At 35.9% G+C, this 20,730-nt stretch overlaps 1 protein-coding gene across 2 annotated transcripts; it reads left to right on the top strand.

Annotated features, from left to right (window-relative positions):
• Positions 1 to 11,401: 11,401 nt before the first annotated feature.
• fas (Fas cell surface death receptor) lies at positions 11,402 to 19,339 on the top strand. 2 transcript variants are annotated; one of them, XM_016558279.1, is made up of 9 exons: positions 11,402 to 11,553; positions 11,716 to 11,756; positions 12,133 to 12,241; positions 15,485 to 15,613; positions 15,876 to 15,990; positions 16,483 to 16,571; positions 16,779 to 16,906; positions 17,034 to 17,052; positions 18,573 to 19,339. In XM_016558279.1, exons 2-9 carry the CDS (start codon positions 11,718 to 11,720, stop codon positions 18,863 to 18,865), a joined length of 921 nt encoding a protein of 306 aa, XP_016413765.1. In that variant the 5' UTR covers positions 11,402 to 11,553; positions 11,716 to 11,717; the 3' UTR covers positions 18,866 to 19,339. The 2 variants fall into 2 exon arrangements, with proteins under 2 accessions (XP_016413765.1, XP_016413757.1); XM_016558271.1 differs by lacking the exon at positions 11,402 to 11,553 and having other exon boundaries at positions 11,588 to 11,756; positions 18,573 to 18,896; positions 18,931 to 19,339.
• Positions 19,340 to 20,730: the final 1,391 nt, after the last annotated feature.

Below are 20,730 nucleotides of genomic sequence, written 5' to 3'. Positions count from 1 at the left end.
TGTCTCTTTCAGGCAGGAGCCCAGAAACATGAACTAGAAAGAAGTCTTAAATATTTTATCTGCTCTAAAACCCTTCGAGATGTTCTGTTTTAATTGAGAACAAAAAATAGCAGTTTAATAATTATAATGATAGAATTCTAAATTAATCAAGTTACTCTGAATAAATTTGCTGTGCATTAAGTGGGCGGTATGACCTAAATTTCATATTATGGTATGAATTACATGTTTAAAGTATCAAATATACTATTTTACTGTTACATTATTGTTATTGTTACTAATTATATTTCATTTTTTACAATATATGTACTATATATATATTAATATATAGTAATACATATATATTATTAATATATGTACTATATATATTATGTTATATATGTACTATTGGTTAGTTACCTAGTTAAAAGTTTGTGGGTGGTAAAACATGTTTTTAAAAGAAGACACTCATCAAGGCTGCATTTATTTTATCAATACAGTAAAAACGGTAATATTGTGAAATATTACAACTTTTCGAATAACTTTTTTCTATTGTAATATATTCTAAATTGTAATTTATTCCTGTGATGGCAAAGCCGAATTTTCAGCTACCATTACTCCAGTGTCACATGATCCTTCAGAAATCATTCTAAAATGCTTATCTTGTTTATGTTGAAAACAGTTGTTCTGCTTAATATTTTTTGTGGAAGCCTAGATACATTTTTTTTGTTTCTTTAATGAATAGTTCAAATTAAATATTTATTCAAATGAAATAGTTTTTTGTGACTGTGAAAGTCTTTACCTAATCAATGTAATGCATATTTGCTGAATAACAAAAAGTAATTTCCTTTCTCTTTTTTAATTTTTGAACGGTAGTGTGGTCTAGACTTTGACATGTCAATAATACACCCACAACACTAGGTGGCGCCAAATACGCATAAAACGAGTGTGCCATGAAATACGTAATGTAATGCGTGTTGTAAAGATCGCGAGTAAAAACAAAAGAAGCAGAAAACCTTACAGCTGCATGAGTCGTGCCTGTCAGGTTAGCCTGCTGGGACCAAACTCCCTTTGTGATTTTAAAACGTAAGACAGTACCAAGATTTGACGACTACAGTAAGATTTAACTTCTACTGTTCATAAGATTTTGGTAGGCTACTATTAGATGGATAGCCTCAATGTCCTAATTCAGATGGGCTACCTGTTTTTTTTGTTTTTTTTATGGTATATCAAGAAGTGTATATTTTTTAAATGTGATTTGTTGGTACATTTTACCAGTTTTTACCATACTTTCAAAACAAAAATTAAAATAGGAAAAATATGCAATATGAAAATAATTGAAGACAAAATGTGTTTTACTGAGAAAAAACAAGATTTGGTTTTTAAAAAGCCTTTTTCCAAAAGGTACATCTGGAAAAAGGGGGGTCGTCTTATAATCAGGGTCGTCTTATATTCGGGCCAATACGGTATGAAAGACATCGTCAAAATAGTCCATCTTCATAAAATTCAGAACCACTAATGCAGATGGACTATTTTGACGATGTCTTTCATACTTTTCTGGGCCTTGACAGTGTTATTTACTAGGCAGTCTTGGCATTAATGACAAAATTTTCATTTTGGGGTGGAGTAACCCTTTAAATCGTGCAGCTTCAGTACTTTTGTTTTAACTGATGTACGCTTACAGTCATGTTTTATTTATCTTCTTGGGTTTAGGGTGTTGATCACGTGACTGGCCAAATATTACTCTATCACAGTATCTTATTTTTCTCTAAATGACTCATGGTTGACTGTGGTATATGTGTATATATACACACTACTAAGGTTTGATGGTGTCAAAGGTTTGGGGTCAATAACACTCTTTATAGAAAAATAATATTTAGGGCTGCACGATAAATCGCATGCGATATTTAACGTGCATCTTATCAGTAAAGCCGGTTCTGTAATCAGCGGTAAATCTCCATCACGTGCGTGCTTTCACATTGAGCAGCATTAACTACACAGAGCCGTTGTTTAGTGACGAGCTGCGCAAAACCACTTTCATATTCGCGCGATTTTTTGCGCAGCTCGTCAGTGAACAACGGCTCTGTGTAGTTAATGCTGCTCACTGTGAAAGCACGCACGTGATGGAGATTTACTGCTGATTACAGAACCGGCTTTCTGACAAGATGCGCATTAAATATCGCATGCGATTTATCGTGCAGCCCTAATAATATTTTAGTAGCAAGGCTGCATTAAATTGATGAAAAGTAACAGTTAAGATATTTACATTGTTATTATTATTTTTTTTTAAACTTTTTTAATTTCTGGAATTAATTTAAATTTTTGAATATTTAAACCGAAAACAAATATTTAAAATTTTAATATTTTACAAAATTATTGATTTTACTGAATTGGATCAAACATTATCTATCTATCTGTCCGTCCGTCCGTCTGTAAAATATTAAGCAGCACAACTGTTTCCAACATTGATTATAAATCAGCATATTAGAATGATTTCTGAAGGATCATGTGACACTGAAGAGTAATGATGCTGGAAATTCAGCTTTGCTTCACAGGAATAAATTATAAAGTATATTAAAATAGATAAAAATTAAATTGCAATAATATTTCACAAAATTACAGTTTTTTTTCCTGCATTTTTGATCAAATAAATACTGCCTTGATGAGCAGAAGAAACTTCTTTAAAAAACATTAAAATCTTCCTGATCCCAAACTTTTGAACGGCAGTGTATTTAAAAAAAAATGCTGACTCGTACATTAAGAATCCGTTTAATTTCGTGCTCTGCAAAGCACTCATATTTATGCTACCTTCTGTCTTTTGTCTCTTGTCAGGTGAAGCTTTACTTCACCAAGACCGTGGAGGAGCCCTCAAACTCAGAAGCGAGCACTTCAACTTCTGTCACTCCGGATGTGAGTGATAATGAACCCGATCACTACCGCTATTCAGACACCACTGATTCTGACCCAGAAAACGAACCTTTTGATGAGGAACAGCACGCACAGATTACAAAAGTCTGAACACTTTTTGGCATCTACACCCCACACACACACACACACACACACACTCACACAAATACATGCCGGACAAAAACAAGAAAAACCAACCAACACCAGTGAAATAAAAAAAGGAGAAAACTTGAAAATAAACTGAAGAGAAAAGGACCCTTCCTCCCCTACCCCTCCTACAGCTCGAGGACAGTCGTGTCAAACGCCATTGATCACGGACGAAGAAAATATCCTGACCAATATGTTATTTTACTTCATTTTGATCGATGAATTTCGTGTTTGGATAACAACACCGTTGCCTGAGGTGGGAGGGAGGGTCCTGTAGCTATTCTGTGTATATAAAATCCCTTTTTTGTGTCAAAGACGTTAAAAATCTAGGCAATCAGGAGAGGGGAGGGGAGGAGAGGAGAGGTAGAGCAGACCACACATCTCTCCTTCTCCCTGTCTTCACCCAGGCCAGTGCTGCAATCACCCTCTCCCCCTCTCCCTCGCTCTCGCTCTTCCCCTCCTTACTGTGAATGCTTCTTGTGCTGTCTGCAGGCGCTAAGACCTTTGACCCCTTCCTGCGCGGTGTGTGCTGGTGTACGTAGTCTTTCAGGCTGTTGTACAAAGGCTACGGCGTGCCAGCGTTCCTTTTCCTAGCCTCACAACCTACCCCGCCCCCACCCCACTGTGTATAACGATAAATTATGCAGAAAAACACGACATCCCATGTAATTGTCGTTTTTTTTCTTTCTTTTTTTTATTTTTATCCTAAGATAATAAAAAATATAATACATGAAAGCGCAGGGAACCAGTGTTTGCAATAATGTTAACACTCAACATTTAAAGGACAAATTGGTGTGCATGTCATTGGAGTCAGTGTCCATGTTTAATAAATGCTATATGATGTGTTTTTATTAAAACAGAAGTGTCAGAACTCTCTTAAACGGTCGTCTGAGATCAATTCACAAAGGTAAATCGGTATCAAGACTTCAGTTGTGATTGTTTGTATTGCACTATATATATATATATTAGTGCTGTCAAAAGATTAATCGCGATTAATTTTGTTTACATAATATAAGTGTGTGTACTGTGTATATTTATTATGTATATATAAATACACACACGTGCATGTATATATATTTCAGAAAAATATGCTGTTTATATATTAAATATATTTATATATAATATAAATTATGAATATAATTATATACATGTACATATTTTCAAAAATATATACTGTATATGTGTGTCTTTATATATACATAATACATGTGCGTGTACTGTGTATATTTATTATGTAAACAAAAACTTTTATTTTGGATGCGATTAATCGCGATTAATTGTTTGACAGTACTAATATATATAAACACACATACATACATACAGTATAGACACCACATTGGCCGATATATATTAATTTGAATTTATCAGTGTTATATTTAGTTAATGCTCACTTCCCTTATTTTACACTGTTAGCTGAGCCTTTAACAAGTTGAGCCTTAAAACGCGAACAATACTTAGATGTTCATTTTATTTACTGAAGATTACATTTGTTTTCATATTGTACATGATAATGTTATGCCAGAATTTAAAATTATTTTTTTTCAGTGATTAAAAAAGTGCACTATAATTTGGGGTTGGTAAGTTTTAAAAAACGAAACTTTTTTATTTATTTTTTTATGTTTTTGAACATTACTCTCACCAAGTCTGCGTTTATTTGATCAAAAATACAGTAAAACAGAAATACTGTGAAATATTACTGTTTAAAATAACTATTTTATATGTTAATATATTTTAATATAGTATTTTGATCCTGTCATGGCAAAGCTAAATTTTCTGTAGCCATTATTCCAGTCTTCCATGTCTCATGATCCTTCAGAAATCATTCTAACATTTTTATGATCATGTTGAAAACAGTTGTGTTGCTTAATATTATGTAAACTGATTTTTTCCTGATTTTTTTGATGAACAAAGTTCAAAAGAACCGCATTTATTTGAAATGTAATTTTGTAGCAATGTAGAAGTCTATTCTGTCACTTTTGATCAATTTAATGCATCCTTGTTGAATAAAAGTATTAAATTCTTTAAAAACATCTTACTGACCCCAAATATTTGAACTGTATAAAATATAGATTTTTAATATTGGCTATTTGTTAGTTAACATGAAATATTTTAGCTTTTGAGGAATTGGGCAGAATTTTAAACACTGATCCTTTTTTCCTCTCGCTTTTTCCTTAAATATTTATTAGTCATTTTATGAGGGTTTCATCTTTTTGAGTCTTTTCTTAAATCGAAGCTTCCTTTTCAAACAAGGTCATTGCTGGATGCTCGTTCTCTCCTGGCTTCCTGTTTGTGCTGTTAAACTTTCTTGAGTTGGGAATGTAGAATGCATTACACTATATGCAGTCTATTATACATATATGAAATGAGGGGCTTCTATCGGATTTCCAGGTTGATGAGGATCTATTTAGATTGACATAAATGATGCAAATCCCTCTGATGGGTTTAGGCACAGCACTTCAGTAGTCTGAAGCAGATGTTGGTTCAGGCAGCTATTTATGGCTTAGTGCTTCATAGTAAGTAGTGAAAATTGAGTCTTATAATTACGATGATAAAAAAAATCTTGATAGTTACTGTGGGAATCAGTAATCTGACTAGTCTATCCATATAATTGTCCAGTCTTAATGCTGTCTGCATATCTAGCTTTCTGCAGTCATTAGATTAGAGCGCATAGACATGGAGGAAAATATTAATCTCATAACAAAGAGGAGAGGACATGGATATATAATCCGTCCTTCTCCTCATCTCTGTCCTCCCTATTGCTTTTGATTTGCCTCTCGGTCAGTTTTACCCTACCCTTTGTCTGTTCACGCCATCCTGTCATATCTCTTCTGATGTTGATAAAAACATCAAACTAGACTCGCACCAGCTAATGATGGAGACGGGAACTGTTCCGCTACACTGTAATTGGTTGCCCAACGGGGAGTCAACCAGCCCTGAATGACCAATGAGGTGCTGGCCCTCCTCTGTCGGCAAGCACCGCTTCTTTCATCAGAAAGAGGTTCAGTCACCAAGAACGGCTGCGCCTCCAGTTTACATCTGATGCAATGCCACGACAATCTGGCAACCGCTATGCCCTCTTATGCACAGTTTTGGGGATTTTCAGAGCAGCTTTATACAGCAGTGTGATTTGAATAGAGTTTGGAAATCCCTTAGCTTTGACTCAATTAAGTTATTCAAGTATTTCATCTAATTGCAGCATTAGCATGTCCACGTTTTTCTAGTTTTCTTTCTCTGTTTGGGAAGTATTTGCTCAACCTGGCAACCCGTCATCTACACTGTGGGACAGTATGAAACTAATCTGGCAAAAACTTGCTGTTAGAGCACAGCTGTGCTATGTTTGGATTAGGCCCAGAATGAAACGGGAAGTGGGGATTAACTGGCCTGGGTGGCAGGTTCTGCATTTCTTTAAAAGTGCTAAACAGCCCTGAGAGAAGTGCGGGGGCTGCACTATTTTTGTTCTTTTACTTTTTTTTTTTTCTTCCATTTTTAGCAAATATAGCTGTGGTCTGAGATAAAATCATAAAGTGTAGGCTAGTTTCAGAATTATCCTAATTACTTCTGTTGATCTAAAAGGAATATTTGGTATTTAATAAATGTAGCCCAATTAACAGCATTTGTGGTGTAATGTTTATTACCAAACAAATATTGAGGATACAGTGAAGCACTTTTAATGTGAGTAAATGGGGCCAATGTTCAAAGATTCAAAAGCAGAAATGAGATAGAACTCGAATAATTCTGTTAGAACTTTATGCATTATTTGAGCTTTAAAATTCACATTAGGTTAATGATAAGCCCATTTTGTAAAAGCATCTTAATGATTTATCCATTTATTTATTTATTATTATTTTTAAATATTCCATAGTTTTTAATTGGAATGTCATAACTTGATCTTCTGGTGAAAACAACATATTTCTATGGTGATAATTTTTTTTCCAATTTTTATTTTTTATTTTTCCATAATCATTTGCATGTATGTTACAATACGGGAGAAAAGATATCGCTACTACTTTATTACCACAACTTTCAACACTGATGTTGTTTATTCGTGCCTATACTATTCATACATTTAGTATTTAACATTACTTATTTAACATATTCTTACTATTTACATATTATTTAACATATTCTTACATATTACATATTTAACACATTCAAACATTTAGTAAATTAACATTTACATACTGGCCTCATTCACTTTCACTGTAAGTAGCTCACTGCAAGTAACTCAGATTTTTGCCTTTTTAATAAAGAAAAGGACAGACAAGTTGAAATTAGTTTTAGTGGTAATCAACATTACGCCACAAGTGCTGTCGATTGAACTTAACTTGTGTTGAACCAGAAATAATCCTTTAAGGTCTGTCATGCTCAAACATTATGGTTGTCTTTTTGTGGCCAGCACACTCTTGTCAATAAATAAACACCGCCCCTTCAAGTTTCTATGATTAAATCCAGTAGGTAACCTGTATAAAAGCAGACACTGAACTGATGTCTCAAAGTCTCTGAAGGAAAAGCTCAGCACTGTACTTACAGAAGAGCTGCTGCAGATACAGAGTGACAAGAAGTTGCAATGTATGGGCGTTAGTATTCAGAGTGTGTGCGCTCTTTCATTTTAAAGAGCGCTTGATTAGACAGAATCCCAAGGGGAAAGGATTAGAGGATTATGGCGTGTTTTCCCCAGAGACGATCGGCCACGCTAGACCAGGCTAACATCCGTCACAGCCAAATTAATATGGGGCTCAGATAACAGGCACCAACACTTCTCATATCAGTGCCGAGGAGTGTGTCCTCTCCATGAACCCGGCTTACTGTCACACATCTCATATGTGCACAAAGGCGATCATAAAGAGGTCTGAAATGGCTTCGAGTCGACCCCAGATTATGAAAACCTCAGAAACCTCCTCAGTCTTTGTTGATGTGAAACATTAACATGTCATGATATAAACACACACACACTAATAGCCAATGGCAAACACACACAGGGATAAAGATAACGTGTGAATGTGCAGTCATTCCCGGTTTATACGTTTTTAAGGCCACAAAAATATGTATAGGAGCCAATAGCTAAAGAGAACTGATCCTGAAGACACACAAAGCATGTCATTAAACAACAAATCACAGGACCAATAAAGCTGCAAATTAAGATTTCTAATCCAAATACTAGACCTCATCATTTTTTTTTTCAGTTTTCTCTAACTGGCAATGCTTGTCACGTAGGAAAAAGCTTCACCTGACAGTTCTCCACTCCTACAGCTGACAATGACAGAAGAAAGGTGACAGAAAGACTCGAAAGTCGAGACTTAAGGTTTTGTGGTTTCCATGTCACTGTGTTGTTACATATGAGTAAAGAGCAAGCGGCAACCTCCCGCTCTCTCTCGTGAAGCCAACAAGGAAGTGACTTAAACTGTAATTCGTCAACTGGCCGCTAGAGGCTGGCTGCAAAAGGGAGTCAGTCCCATTGACTCCCCATGTTAAAATGCCGGCTATTTATTTTCAAACTTTTTTTACATTTTAATCTGGACTACAACATGCCCTAGATATTGTTTGAAAGTGTTTTGACTCTTTATTGTTCAGTCACACTTTACATTAGGGCTTCATTAGTTAACATTAGTTAATTCATTAGTTAACATAAACTGCCAATGAAAAATTCTTCTGAACTTTCATTAATCTTAGGTATTCCAGTATTTAATAACATGTTCTTAAAATCGAAAGTCGCAACTCTGTTATTTGATGAGCTAACATGAACTAAGACTTGTATTTTTTAAACGAAGATTAATAACTTCTGTAGCAAATGTAGCTATTGCTCATTGTGAATGTTAATGCATTAACTAAGGTTAACTAATGAGGTCTTATTGTAAAGTGATACCTATTGGTCTTTATAGTTCTTTTGCACTTTAATCTGTGTAAAACTTTTAACTTTATACATTTTTCTGTATTGATTTATTGCATTTAAATGTTATTTTTGTTATAAGAAAAAAGTTATTAAACCTGTTATACTGTATTATGACAGCACTTTTTTTTAACTACATTTTAATACTGTGATAATACCGTATACCGTGATAAAAGCATTAGTAATTAATCGCAACATGAAAATTTGATACCGGCATATCCCTACTACATAGCTAATTTTGCCCTTCATGACAACTGTGAGGGGGGTGAATTTTTTTATAACTCATCCGTTTAAATTATATTAAGCCTTAAAGTTCTGCATAATTAAGGGCGTGGCCACTTGAGTGACAGGTGGATTGCCGCTGCTGACACTGCCGTCGAGCTAGGTGGCGTGGTTTTAACAACCAGCTCCCGCCTCTTTGCCCATCTTCGATTATCCGGGAGTGACGCGCGGTGACGCACTGCCAAGATGGCGACGGCCGCCTCCGCCCACTTTTGAGCTTCAAAAACTCTCTTCGGAACCCTACGGGTGACGTCACGGACACTACGTCAATGTTTTTATACAGTCTATGGTAAAGAGGTGAGACATCAATGAATGTGTCAGTTGTATAGCCTACAGAAGTGCTACATTGGTATTGTGTAGGAGAAAGGTGTGTTGATGTGATTTTGCACTTGCACTCTTAGGCTGTCAATTTGAAATTTAAATCAAACCTAGAAATCAATCATTGCACATATTAGTTCACTCACTGGTGATTTAACTTTGACAAAGTGAGTCATTTATAGTACAGGCACTTAAAGTTCCACTTGTCTCAAGATCCTGTGTTTGGAGAATTAGAAGTTTCTAGAAAGTTTCTGATGATCCAATGGGCAACTTTTTGAGCAATGTTGTCGGACAACTTTGGGAAATGTTGCCATCAATGGGCAACCAGGTGAGACACAGAGCCCACAGCCAGGGCCGTTTCTAGCCAATTTGACACCCTAGGCTCTGATCTAGTGGCATACAGGCATCGTCAGATTGACAGTACTCTAGCCCAATAATGTTGGGGGATCCAGTGGGGGCGGCAGTCATATTTCAGGGTGACCGTGCCACTCTTTATCACAACCCTGCTAAAAGTGCCAGTACGTGCGCTCATTGGCGCCCCTTCAGCTGGTGGCGCCCTAGGCGACCGCCTAGCTCGCCTATGCCTAGAAACGGCCCTGCCCACAGCTGATCTAAAATATCCAAATAGAAATTTGTTACCCATTCTCAATGGGAAAGTGCCCAAGCAACGTTGCTCAAAAAAAGTTGCCCCGTGTATCATCAGCCTTATAAATAAAGGTTCCAAAGAGTTTTTTTTTTTTTAAGTGTTGCCAAATAAGAACCATTTGGTTTCCCCAAAGTGCCTTAAAGTCAACAGTTCCTGAAAGAATCCTTTTTTTTATTGTGATGAATTTTTAGTAATCTAAATTTTTTTCCATTATAAAGAAGTTTTTTGTACAAAAGTTCTTAATGGAACCACAGAACCAAAAACTGTGTACACCATACTTTAAATGTAGTAATGTTCATATGTTCCTATGAGTCTCAGTGATATTTATCAGTGAGAAGTGTGTGTATATTGTCCTCTGGTGCCATCTGCCAGTAACAAAGCAGAAGTAAAATGTCCCATAATTCACAGCAGGAGCTCAACCAATAAGAAAATCACAGAAACGAGGTCACACAGCTCAGTTGGTCTATAAAAGAATGTGTGTGGCTGCAGTGTTATGTAAGAACATCAGCACACAGCATATCAAAATCAAACTTCCTGGCTACTAAGAAACTTATTTTCATTGTTCAGGTATGAAAGGGTTGATCTGAAAAGATACAAATACAATCATTTTAGTATTGAAGACAAGATAATATTCACTAAAACTGCTTTTGTTTAATTGCAGATGTCAATTTGAAATTTAAATCAAACTTAGAAATCAATCATTGCACATATTAGTTCACTGGTGATTTAACTTTGACAAAGTGAGTCATTTATAGTACAGGCACTTAAAGTTCCCCTTGTCTCAAGATCCTGTGTTTGGAGAATGAGAAGTTTCTAGAAACGGTTATGAAATGGCATGCATTGCCCTGGCATGTCCTGGGTTCACACAGTGTAATAGAGGAGAATGAGAAATAGCAATAAATTGTATTGTAGCTGGCATTTTATTGAACAATTGTTGTAAATCACATGACCAGTTCCATTGCAATATGTGGTACAAAGCCTCAGAAAGGTACATCTTAACTGTTGTTTGATAAAATGGCAAATTTTCATAAGTATGCTAGATGCTAAAGCTTGAAAATAATAGATTTTAAAGATCATTTTGGTCTACAAATGTTTGCAGTAAGAACGATCTGAAATTTGAATACAACTCAACAATGGGGATTCCTTTAAGACAAAATTCCCTAGGGGAAAGTCCGCCCTTTTACCTCGAATCGGTTCTTTTGAACAGTTCGATTCAGTGAACCGGTTTGTTTGATTCATTTACATCATACCGTTTTTAGCAAATCACGTGCTCCTGGAGGTCTATACAATAAATGCTACTTATTAAAACCAACTATCATATACTCAGTTCCATGAGTATGTGACTTCTTATTGTCTCGGGAAAGGCTTGGACCAAGATTGACCGGTTTTGGTAAGACCGATTGATAAGATTCGGCTCAAAAGAACAATTAGCTCGCGCATTAGACACCTCCCGTACTTCCGTTTCAACTGTAAATGTTGTTGATAATGTAACTTGGCGTTTTTGGGGGATTTATCACTACTAAGCTGTTTCTTTGTGCCTTTTACTCTAAAGACATGTATGTCTACAATCTCGTCGTATTTCTGTGCTGTGCGGTAAGTAAAACTTTAAACCATATTCAGTTTTATACGGTATATAATACTATTCACTGTACATAATATCTAAAACGCGCCCTATATCGACAATCACTAGAGGAACACAGAAATGTATGGAATTGCTTTGTATTGCTATTGCTATTGCTATTTTAAAAATAATTTAATACAATTTAGTGTAAAATACTGTAGTACAAACATACTAAACATTTATTGTAGCCTACTTTTAAGTTTCATTTTCATTTCATTTTTTTAAGTTTCATTTAAGTTACCCATGATCTTGCTGTTGAGAAAGCATGCTTGAAAAAAATTTCAACAAGAAAGCGTAACTTTAATTTCATATTTTATCTGTTAAGGGCAGTTTTTTTCCGTGTTTTAGGTGGTAACTGTAGGACTGACAGAAGGCAGGCTCCGGCGCACGAGACGCGGCGCCTGTGAATACGGGACTTACCAGCATGAGGGAAACACTTGCTGTCTTTGTCCCACAGGTAAGATCTAATATGTCTCCGGACATTGACTCCGGGGCTCGACATTAAAGGGGTCATGTGATGCTGCTAAAAGAACATTATTTTGTGTATTTGGTGTAATGAAATGTGTTTATGCGGTTTAAGGTTAAAAAAAACACATTATTTTCCACATACTGTACATTATTGTTTCTCCTCTATGCCCTGCCTTTCTGAAACGCGTCGATTTTTACAAAGCTCATCAGTCTCAAAAGTGAGCGTCAGAGCGTCATAGGCCTTGAGTGAGCGGAGGCGGGCGGCTTGAGAACGGCGTGGCCAGCGGATTCGACTAAGGAGCGGATTGGACTCAGCTTCGTCCACGGTGAAAGCCGATCCGGCGATCCACAGTGCGAAGTTGATGTATTTCCTCAGCGACCAGCACGGATCAGCTCTAGGCATGATGAAGCGGATATTGTCCTCTTTTGGAAGACCAAACAAAGTAGTTTCGCTTTCACAACAAAACACACAGCGCCTTCAGGACATGGCGGCGGTGGCAACAACAATACTACAGTGAGAATAAAAGTTAAGCCTTCTTTCTTTGCGTGAACATTTGGGCGGCGTTATGCAAATCTTCCCACATCGTGACGTAGACATGTGGGGGCGTGTTAGAACTAATGTCGAAATGTTCATCCGTTTTAGGTAGGTGTCGTTGAATCTTAACTTTTATAAAGAATATCTCTTTGGATTTGAGACTTTAGTCTTTGCAACTTTACAGATCTTCTTTATGCACCAAGAGCTTGTAACACTCCGAAGTGAAAAGAAAAATTGAAATCACATCATATGACCCCTTTAACGCTTCATTAACGCCAGACAAGTAAGCATGCTGAGGTAAAAAATCTAAATGAAAAGTGTTTATATTTAAAATACAGTTAGTTAGGCAACATCACACAACGTTTTCACCATTACGGCTGTTTAATAGTTCAATAAACAGTTCAATAAGCAAGTGCAATAATATTAGGTAATCCACCATCATTTCTTGTTTGTATATTCCAAAAAAATATTTAAAACAATCTCATAACATTATTCAATGCAATTGTATTTTTTCAGTGTAAATTATTTAATATGATAACGTAGAGATAACAATCACATACACACTGGCCCAGCTAACCAATCACAACACACACTGGCCCAGCTAACCAATCACAACACACACTGGCCCAGCTAACCAATCACAGCACATTTCATATTTCAGAAGGCGGGCCTTCATTTGATACAGGAACTATTCGAGCCGTTCATGTCAGACTGGGGAGAGAGGTATGGAAGCCTGTTTCCGCCACAGTTGAGAAAAAATTTAATTCTGTAAGTCATAATAATGAGAAACTTTCTCAAAATTATGACTTAGTATCTCGTTATATTGAGAAACTTTCTCGTAATAATGACTTAGTTTCTCGTAATAATGAGAAACTTTCTCATAATAATGACTTAACTCTACACTGCCCAAAACTCGCGTTTGAATCATCATTGGCAAATTCTTTAAATATAGAAAACGTACTTACAGTCTGTGAGTCAGAACAGCCAGCATTGTAGGCTACTCTTCCAGGATCAGGAAACAGTCCTCGTCCTCCGTAAAATGCGTTGCAGACACACAAATATTTGGGTTGAACTGTTCTGGAACAGTGTTGTAAATACAACTTAACCACTGATTTCTAGTTGTGTCCAGGCCCGGACTGGCCATCGGGAGCACCGGGAAAATACCCGGTGGCCTGGCCGCTGATTTGGCCCGCTGCCCTGTTTTTTTATTTTTTTTTTTAGTTATTATTAAGATTTTATATTTATGCCTTCTCAATGTACCAAAGTGATCATTTCCGATTTTTTCATTCGATAATTAATCATAAATCGGTTAGTCTTGACTGGCAGCGCTGCGCTATACGAATCAGCTCACGTGTGTTCCGCGCTTCCGTCAAACGATTCCGAACAAAACCGATGCGCGGAACTCGATGATGGAGAGAAAGCAGCCAGAAGACGCAGTGAAATGTAGCTACATCACTGACCTGTTCAGGACTTCAAGTGCAGGTCAGTTTCATTTGTATATACGCTAGATAGTTTTGTCTTTATTAACGTAGTTGAGTATTAAACTGCTAGTATCTGTTAGGCTATCAGTAACACCCCATTATTATCATCATTCAGAATACTGTGCTAAAGGACATCAATATCGATTGTAAAGTTACATTTTAAAAAAATAGCAGAGACAGATATTCACATGGATTTATTGTGTCAAAAGGTTTTGATCAGTAAGATTTTTAATGTTTTTTAAAGAAAAACCAAAACCTTCTGCTCACCAAGCCTTCATTTGTTTGATCCAAAATACAGCAAAAACAGTAAAATGTGAAATATTTTTATTAAAATGTAATTTATTCCTGTGATTTCAAAGCTGAATTTTCAGCATCATTACTCCAGTCTTCAGTGTCACATGATCCTTCAGATATCTTTCTAATATTCTGATTTGCTGCTCAAAAAACATTTATTATTATGTTGAAAACAGATTAGATTTTTTTCAGGTTTCTTTGATGAATAGAAAGTTCAGAAGAACCCTTCCCCCTCGGGTAATGTTACAAAAGCTTTTTATTTCAGATAAATGCTGATCTTTGGATCTTTCTATTCATCAAAGAATCCTACGGTGGTTGGACGAGACATCTGTCAATCAACGTATACAGGGAAGAACCAGCCGAAGAACAGCAGAGTCCTGGTAGAAAGTTCGGAGATGGTATTAAAGTAGCTCAGTTTAAATGTATTGTATGAATTGCCCTTACTATGGAATAGAAAATAAGGGTCTATTTATATGTAGTTAAAAGTGGCCGTAATTCATCAGCTACAGTGGCGCAAATGGATAAGTGCGTGTCGTTGGCTTTTTGACACGATTGACCGGGGTTCGATCCCGCCTTTTGCCGAACTTTTTTTTCCTTAGATAGATAGATAGATAGATTTTGATTACTCAGATGTATTTCCAAGAAAAAAATATCGTCTTATATTCGGGACAATACGGTAGTTGTATCCCGGCCAAATATTGTCCCATCCTAACAATCCATACATCAATGGAAAGCTTATTTATTCAGCTTTCAGTCAATTTAAATTATTTAGTTCATTAAAAAAAAAAAAAGATTTATGTTTTGTGTTCCAGGGTCAGAAATATTGAAGACAACCATGTAATTATCTTAATTTAGAAGAAACCAAAGGATGTTCTGGAGTATACAAATGGTATACAAATGTGTGTATTTGTGTGTGTTACAGGTTACCAGGTCTTAAATCACTGCACAGATAAACGTGAAACACATTGTGAGGTGTGTGAGGATGGCGCCTATTTGGATCACCCGAACAGTGATCACAAATGCCAGCCTTGTAAAGTCTGTGATTCCAATGGTAGGTCTTAACACCTTGTTAGTTTTGTCAGTTAAATTGTGATTTTCTGCAAATCAATGTTTTTCTTGTTATACTATCTAATAAACATGAATTTTAACAAATGGGCAGTAAACAGTCAACTCTTATTTAGAAAATATTTGGCAAAACATCACTAATGCCAGAGATGGGGCAGTTTTCAAAGGGTAGTATTGTGCTTCTTGAAGCCCAAATGTAAGCATAGGCAAAACTAATTTTAAAAAGTCTTATTTCTGCTTAACAATAGCAAACATGGACACGAAGGAGAGATGTTCACCGTTTTACAACACTGTCTGCTGGTGCAAGGAAAAGTATTACTGTGACAAGGGTGACCAGTGCAAGGCCTGTTCTCCCTGTGACATGTACGTAGCCAGCCAAAGGCCATTTTCTCTCTGAAATGAATGACAGATGTCTGTGCTCTTAGAAAGTTAGAATGGAAATTACTGTAAAAAGCTGTGTGCATCCACATGTTGCTGCCATTCAAACCAAATACAATCTGTGCTAAAGCAGACTCAGTTTGGGCAAAATACTGAAATGATCCTGACATAAGTTATCTTTTGTTTTCTTCCTCTCTCAAAAAGACCAAATATAAAAGTAACAGCAATGCTTGTGCTTTACTTAACAATACATAGCAATATTAAATAACTGTAACCCTGGTCCAGCTGGCCTAAAGGTTTGCAATGTTTTTTTTTTGTTAGTTTTTTTCATCCGTGTTTCTGCTCATTTGATTTTGCTAACAGTTGCTTGAAGATCTGAAATTTGGTTTAGCATTTTTATACTATCTCATTGTATTATATATTGGTTTTCAGTTATTATTCTGTCTTCTCTCTGTTTGCCTATTGATTACCCAACAGGTGTGAGAAACTTGGAGTGAAACAACAATGCACAAAAACCAAAAACACTGTGTGCCATGATGCCATACATCCACAATCCACAAGCACAGGCAAGGGCTGCTTTATTACTGATTTCAGTACATGTTAAAATGCCCGTGTCCCAAGAGCACTTCTGTGTACTCACAGTATAAGCAATAACTTATAAAAACGTAATAAAATGTAATAAAAAAAAATAAAAAAAAACGAATAAAATAAAGCGTATGCAGTATAAACGCTAAGTACATTACAGATAATTGACTAATGATTGCTTATTTCAGGAACCATTGTAGCTGTTTCGGTGTTGCTCATACTTTTGGCTGGTGTTGGTGTGCTGGTGTTTTGGCTATGGAGAAAACACAAGCTTTGTTTTAAGGATGAACAGAGCAAAGATGCAATGAACCATGAGGTAATTTTTTCTTATTCTAAGCTTTCATTGCAACCTTGTGGTGTTACAGTGGAACTGCATGTTAATTTTTTATTTGCATTTTCAAAACTTTTGTGACTGATGAATATGCTTGTGTTTCCCCATATAGGAAGGCCTTCACCTGAAAGGTATGTTTGCTAGTGAGAACTATTTGATATGTTTGCATGTTTTTTTAAATGCATCAAATATCTGTATCCTCCCTTGAAATGGTAATTTTTTGGCATCAAATTGGTTGAATTCATGTTCAGTTGATTCAATAATGTCAATTACCAATAAGTAATATGTGATATTAGCACCTCTTTACCCAGTTATTTTTTGGTAAATAAACTATTTAAAAAAATAACCATTAAAATAAACGCATGCCTTATTTGATCCCCTATAGATGGAACGTTTCTGGAGAAAATAAAGACATTAGATCACAGTTAAAATAATAGCAGGATAATAAGCTTAAATCAGTGCTGTCTTCTTTTTCTGTGTAGATTTAGACCTGAACCCTCGGGCGGTGTTATGCAAATCTTCCCACATTGTGAGGTAGATATGTGGGGGCGTGTTAGAACGAGACGTTTTAGGTAGGTTTGGCTGACTCTTAACTTTTATAAAGAATATCTCTTTGGATTTGAGACTTTAGTCTTTGCAACTTTACAGATCTTCTTTATGCACCAAGAGCTTGTAACACTCCAAAGAGAAAGGAAAAATTGAAATCGCATCATATGACCCCTTTAAACATTCCATCAAATTCCTCTATCTTGTAAAAAACACTAGTGTTACCCCTGTTTTACTCCGTAGGAGGTATACAAATACATGTTGACAGGCAGGTAGGACATCTCATCATTTCATTCAGACCGAGTGTAATGATTGGACAATATATACAGTATAGACTAAATCTTTATGAAAAACACTGATTATCCTAGCTTCAATTTTCAGTAAGTAGTTATTGTTGTATTAAATGTTTTTTTTCCAACACAGAACTTCAAAACTTCAAAATCAACGTCTTCAGTGATATAAAGCTGCGTTCACGCCATGTCGCAATTGACAACAGTGACGTTCTACTTGGAGTTGCCACGTCCTCAGAAAAGTGGTTAATTTCCCAGCATTTCTCGAGGCTTAGAACGCAGGCTGCTGGTCGATGCAAATAAGGTGCATGGGGGAAAAAATGTCAGGACAAGTGTGACAGCGCCATAATGTGTGCTACATGGTTCAAAAAGGCTTGCTACATTAACATATACACACACACATAAACACAAACTAACAATCAGGGGTGCAACTGCACATTTGATGAGGGGTATGCAAGATCACTGTTGGCGCCCCCCTCTATTCTAGTCCCTAACACTAACTCCCACAGAAAACTTTCTGCAAGTCAATGACTAAAAGCCAATTAACTAGCTTGTGCGTGGAAGGATACAAACTCATCAGGGGTGAAAAAAGTGACAAAGGTTCAAACCCTCTTCCCCATTTTCAATACCATAGGGAAAAAAGTGTGTTGTATTAACATCCCCTTTAACTCCAGATGGTTGACCCCAGACAGTAGAACACTTCTGTTTAAATATTTTGGGTTTGGGTTTCTGGAGAAAATAAAGACATTAGATCACAGTTCAAATAATAGCAGGATAATAAGCTTAAATCAGTGCGGTCTTCTTTTTCTGTGTAGATTTAGACCTGAACCCTCACCTATCAGATATTGCTGATGTTCTGGGCTGGAAAACAATGAAACGTGTTGCCCAGCGGAGTGGCATGAGCAAAAATGATATTGAGCAACATGAGCTTAATCACCGTAACGATGTGAAAGAACAGACCTTCGCACTTCTGCAAGCTTGGTCCCAGATACAAGGTTTACATGGAGCCTACCCAGCTCTCATCAAAACTCTTCGTCACATGAACGAAAGAAGAACAGCAGACGAGATCCAGAAAATTATTGAGAAAGAAGCAATAGCTCAGCCATAGACTGAATGGGAGTTGTGAACTAAAAATGCACAACATTAAATTATAACTTTGTCTCGACATTAGATATTCATATTTCATATTGTGAAAACAGTTTGAAAATACCAGTAGCAGAATTTGAATTTCTTTACTTGTCTAAATGATGTTGATCAGTCAAAACAAAAATTCTAGATATGAATTGTTTGCTATAGATTTGGTCATTGACAGCTGGCAGCATAATAACCAAAAATAGGTCATTTTAGAGTGATCTGTAAACAAAGTCAAACAGTTCAAGTCATTCACTTTTATTTTGGTGTCAAATGTCCTTTTCTCTCAGTAAACCTCCACCCTGAATTTATTTAGTAATTTAATATTATTTTTAATGATTTGTTTAATTAAATTAAACTGTCAGTGCTCGGCTACTTCACTTGAAATGATGAAAGATGATGTTTCAAGTAATTTGCTGAGTATATCTTCTGTACAAAATAAAAGTTTGTACAAATGTGGCAAATCGTCATATTCAGAGCCACAATGGCCCAAACTCAACCAATTTCCTTCAAATTCTCCCAATTAGTCCAGCATATCAGGGCAAAATCATTTTGCAATTTCACAAATGTAGTGTTTTTCAGCTTTCTGATAAGACTACCATAGATTTGTTCACTGTCAGCTGGCAGAATGATAACCAAAAATAGGTCATTTTAGACGGATCTAAAAACTAAATCAATCAATCAGTGTCATTCAGTCTCATTTAAGTGTCAAATTTTTCTCTCCGTATATTTTTCTCTCCACCCTGACTTTATTTACTTGTAATTTAATATTATTTTTAATGACTTAAAATGGTATCCTGTTCATCGCAAGTAGGTTTTCAGAATGAATTGTATCGTTGTTAACAATGTCATCTGTAAGTGCTGGGTCACTTCACTTGAAACAATAAAAGATGATGTTTCAAATAATTGCAGCCATGTTTGCTGAGGACATTTGCTGTACAAACTAAAATTATTTTGTAAGAAATGCGGTCAAGCCTTTAAATGACACAATGGCTCAAACTCAATCAAATTGCTTCAAATTCTCCTAATTAATCTAGCATTTAGTGCAAAACCATTTTACAATTTTACAACTGTAGTGTTATTTCAGCTTTCTGATAATATCGATGGTGTTTACACTTATAGTAGATCGCATTAACCTTAAAACCTAATACTTTAGACTTCTCCTTCCATGCACCTTGTTGATTGTGTGAAGCTGCACCAGAATAACTATACAACATAGCTATAATGATAACAATGCATGTCATAAATAGCTTCATCCTTAGTCATATATATTGCATATAATTACCCTGAAATGTTCGGTGGACATTGCGCCTGTTCATTTGCCGAAAACAAAACCTTGCAAAGAACAGAAACTTATACGAGAAGGATCCTGACCCCATGTGTTAAATGGCCTTGTTTTGGAGATAACATTGTCATTATAAATACATAAGAGAGCTCATACAAAGTGCAGATCACTACTGCTGGAGAAACACATCTACCAAACCAGATCACTGCTGCCCATCGTGATGGAGTGAGTGTTTGTTTTTTTCATTAATTTATGAACAAATATCTCATAATGTGGATATTTTAAGAATCAGTGATACCATAAAATATTGTCTTATTTTTTCATTTAAATCATGCTTATGCTGTTATTTCTAGACCTAATACTTTTATTTTTAAGATTACTTACCATGACTTCTTTTCTTCTCTTTAATTGAGGATTTATTGTTGATTTTTTTTTTATTGTATAACATTCGAATCAATTTCTCAATGTCCTCTGATCTAAATGTTGTGTCAGCAGTGAATGTCCTCGTAAGACTAATTTATTTTTCTCTGTAACTCCAGTTCCCCACTGAAAAGCAA

Source organism: Sinocyclocheilus rhinocerous, unplaced genomic scaffold, assembly GCF_001515625.1.
Source record: "Sinocyclocheilus rhinocerous isolate Xijiao unplaced genomic scaffold, SAMN03320098_v1.1 scaffold851, whole genome shotgun sequence".
Taxonomy (NCBI): domain Eukaryota; kingdom Metazoa; phylum Chordata; class Actinopteri; order Cypriniformes; family Cyprinidae; genus Sinocyclocheilus; species Sinocyclocheilus rhinocerous.
Note: the sequence above shows the minus strand (reverse complement) of the source record. Positions and strands in the feature narration are given on the sequence as shown.

Bases quoted from the DNA above. Each gene is read 5' to 3' on its own strand.
- fas (XM_016558279.1), top strand. From the start codon at position 11,718: ATGTATGTCTACAATCTCGTCGTATTTCTGTGCTGTGCG. The intron at 11,757-12,132 runs GTAAGTAAAACT...TCCGTGTTTTAG, and splicing joins TCGTATTTCTGTGCTGTGCG to GTGGTAACTGTAGGACTGAC. The intron at 12,242-15,484 runs GTAAGATCTAAT...TGTGTGTTACAG, and splicing joins TTGCTGTCTTTGTCCCACAG to GTTACCAGGTCTTAAATCAC.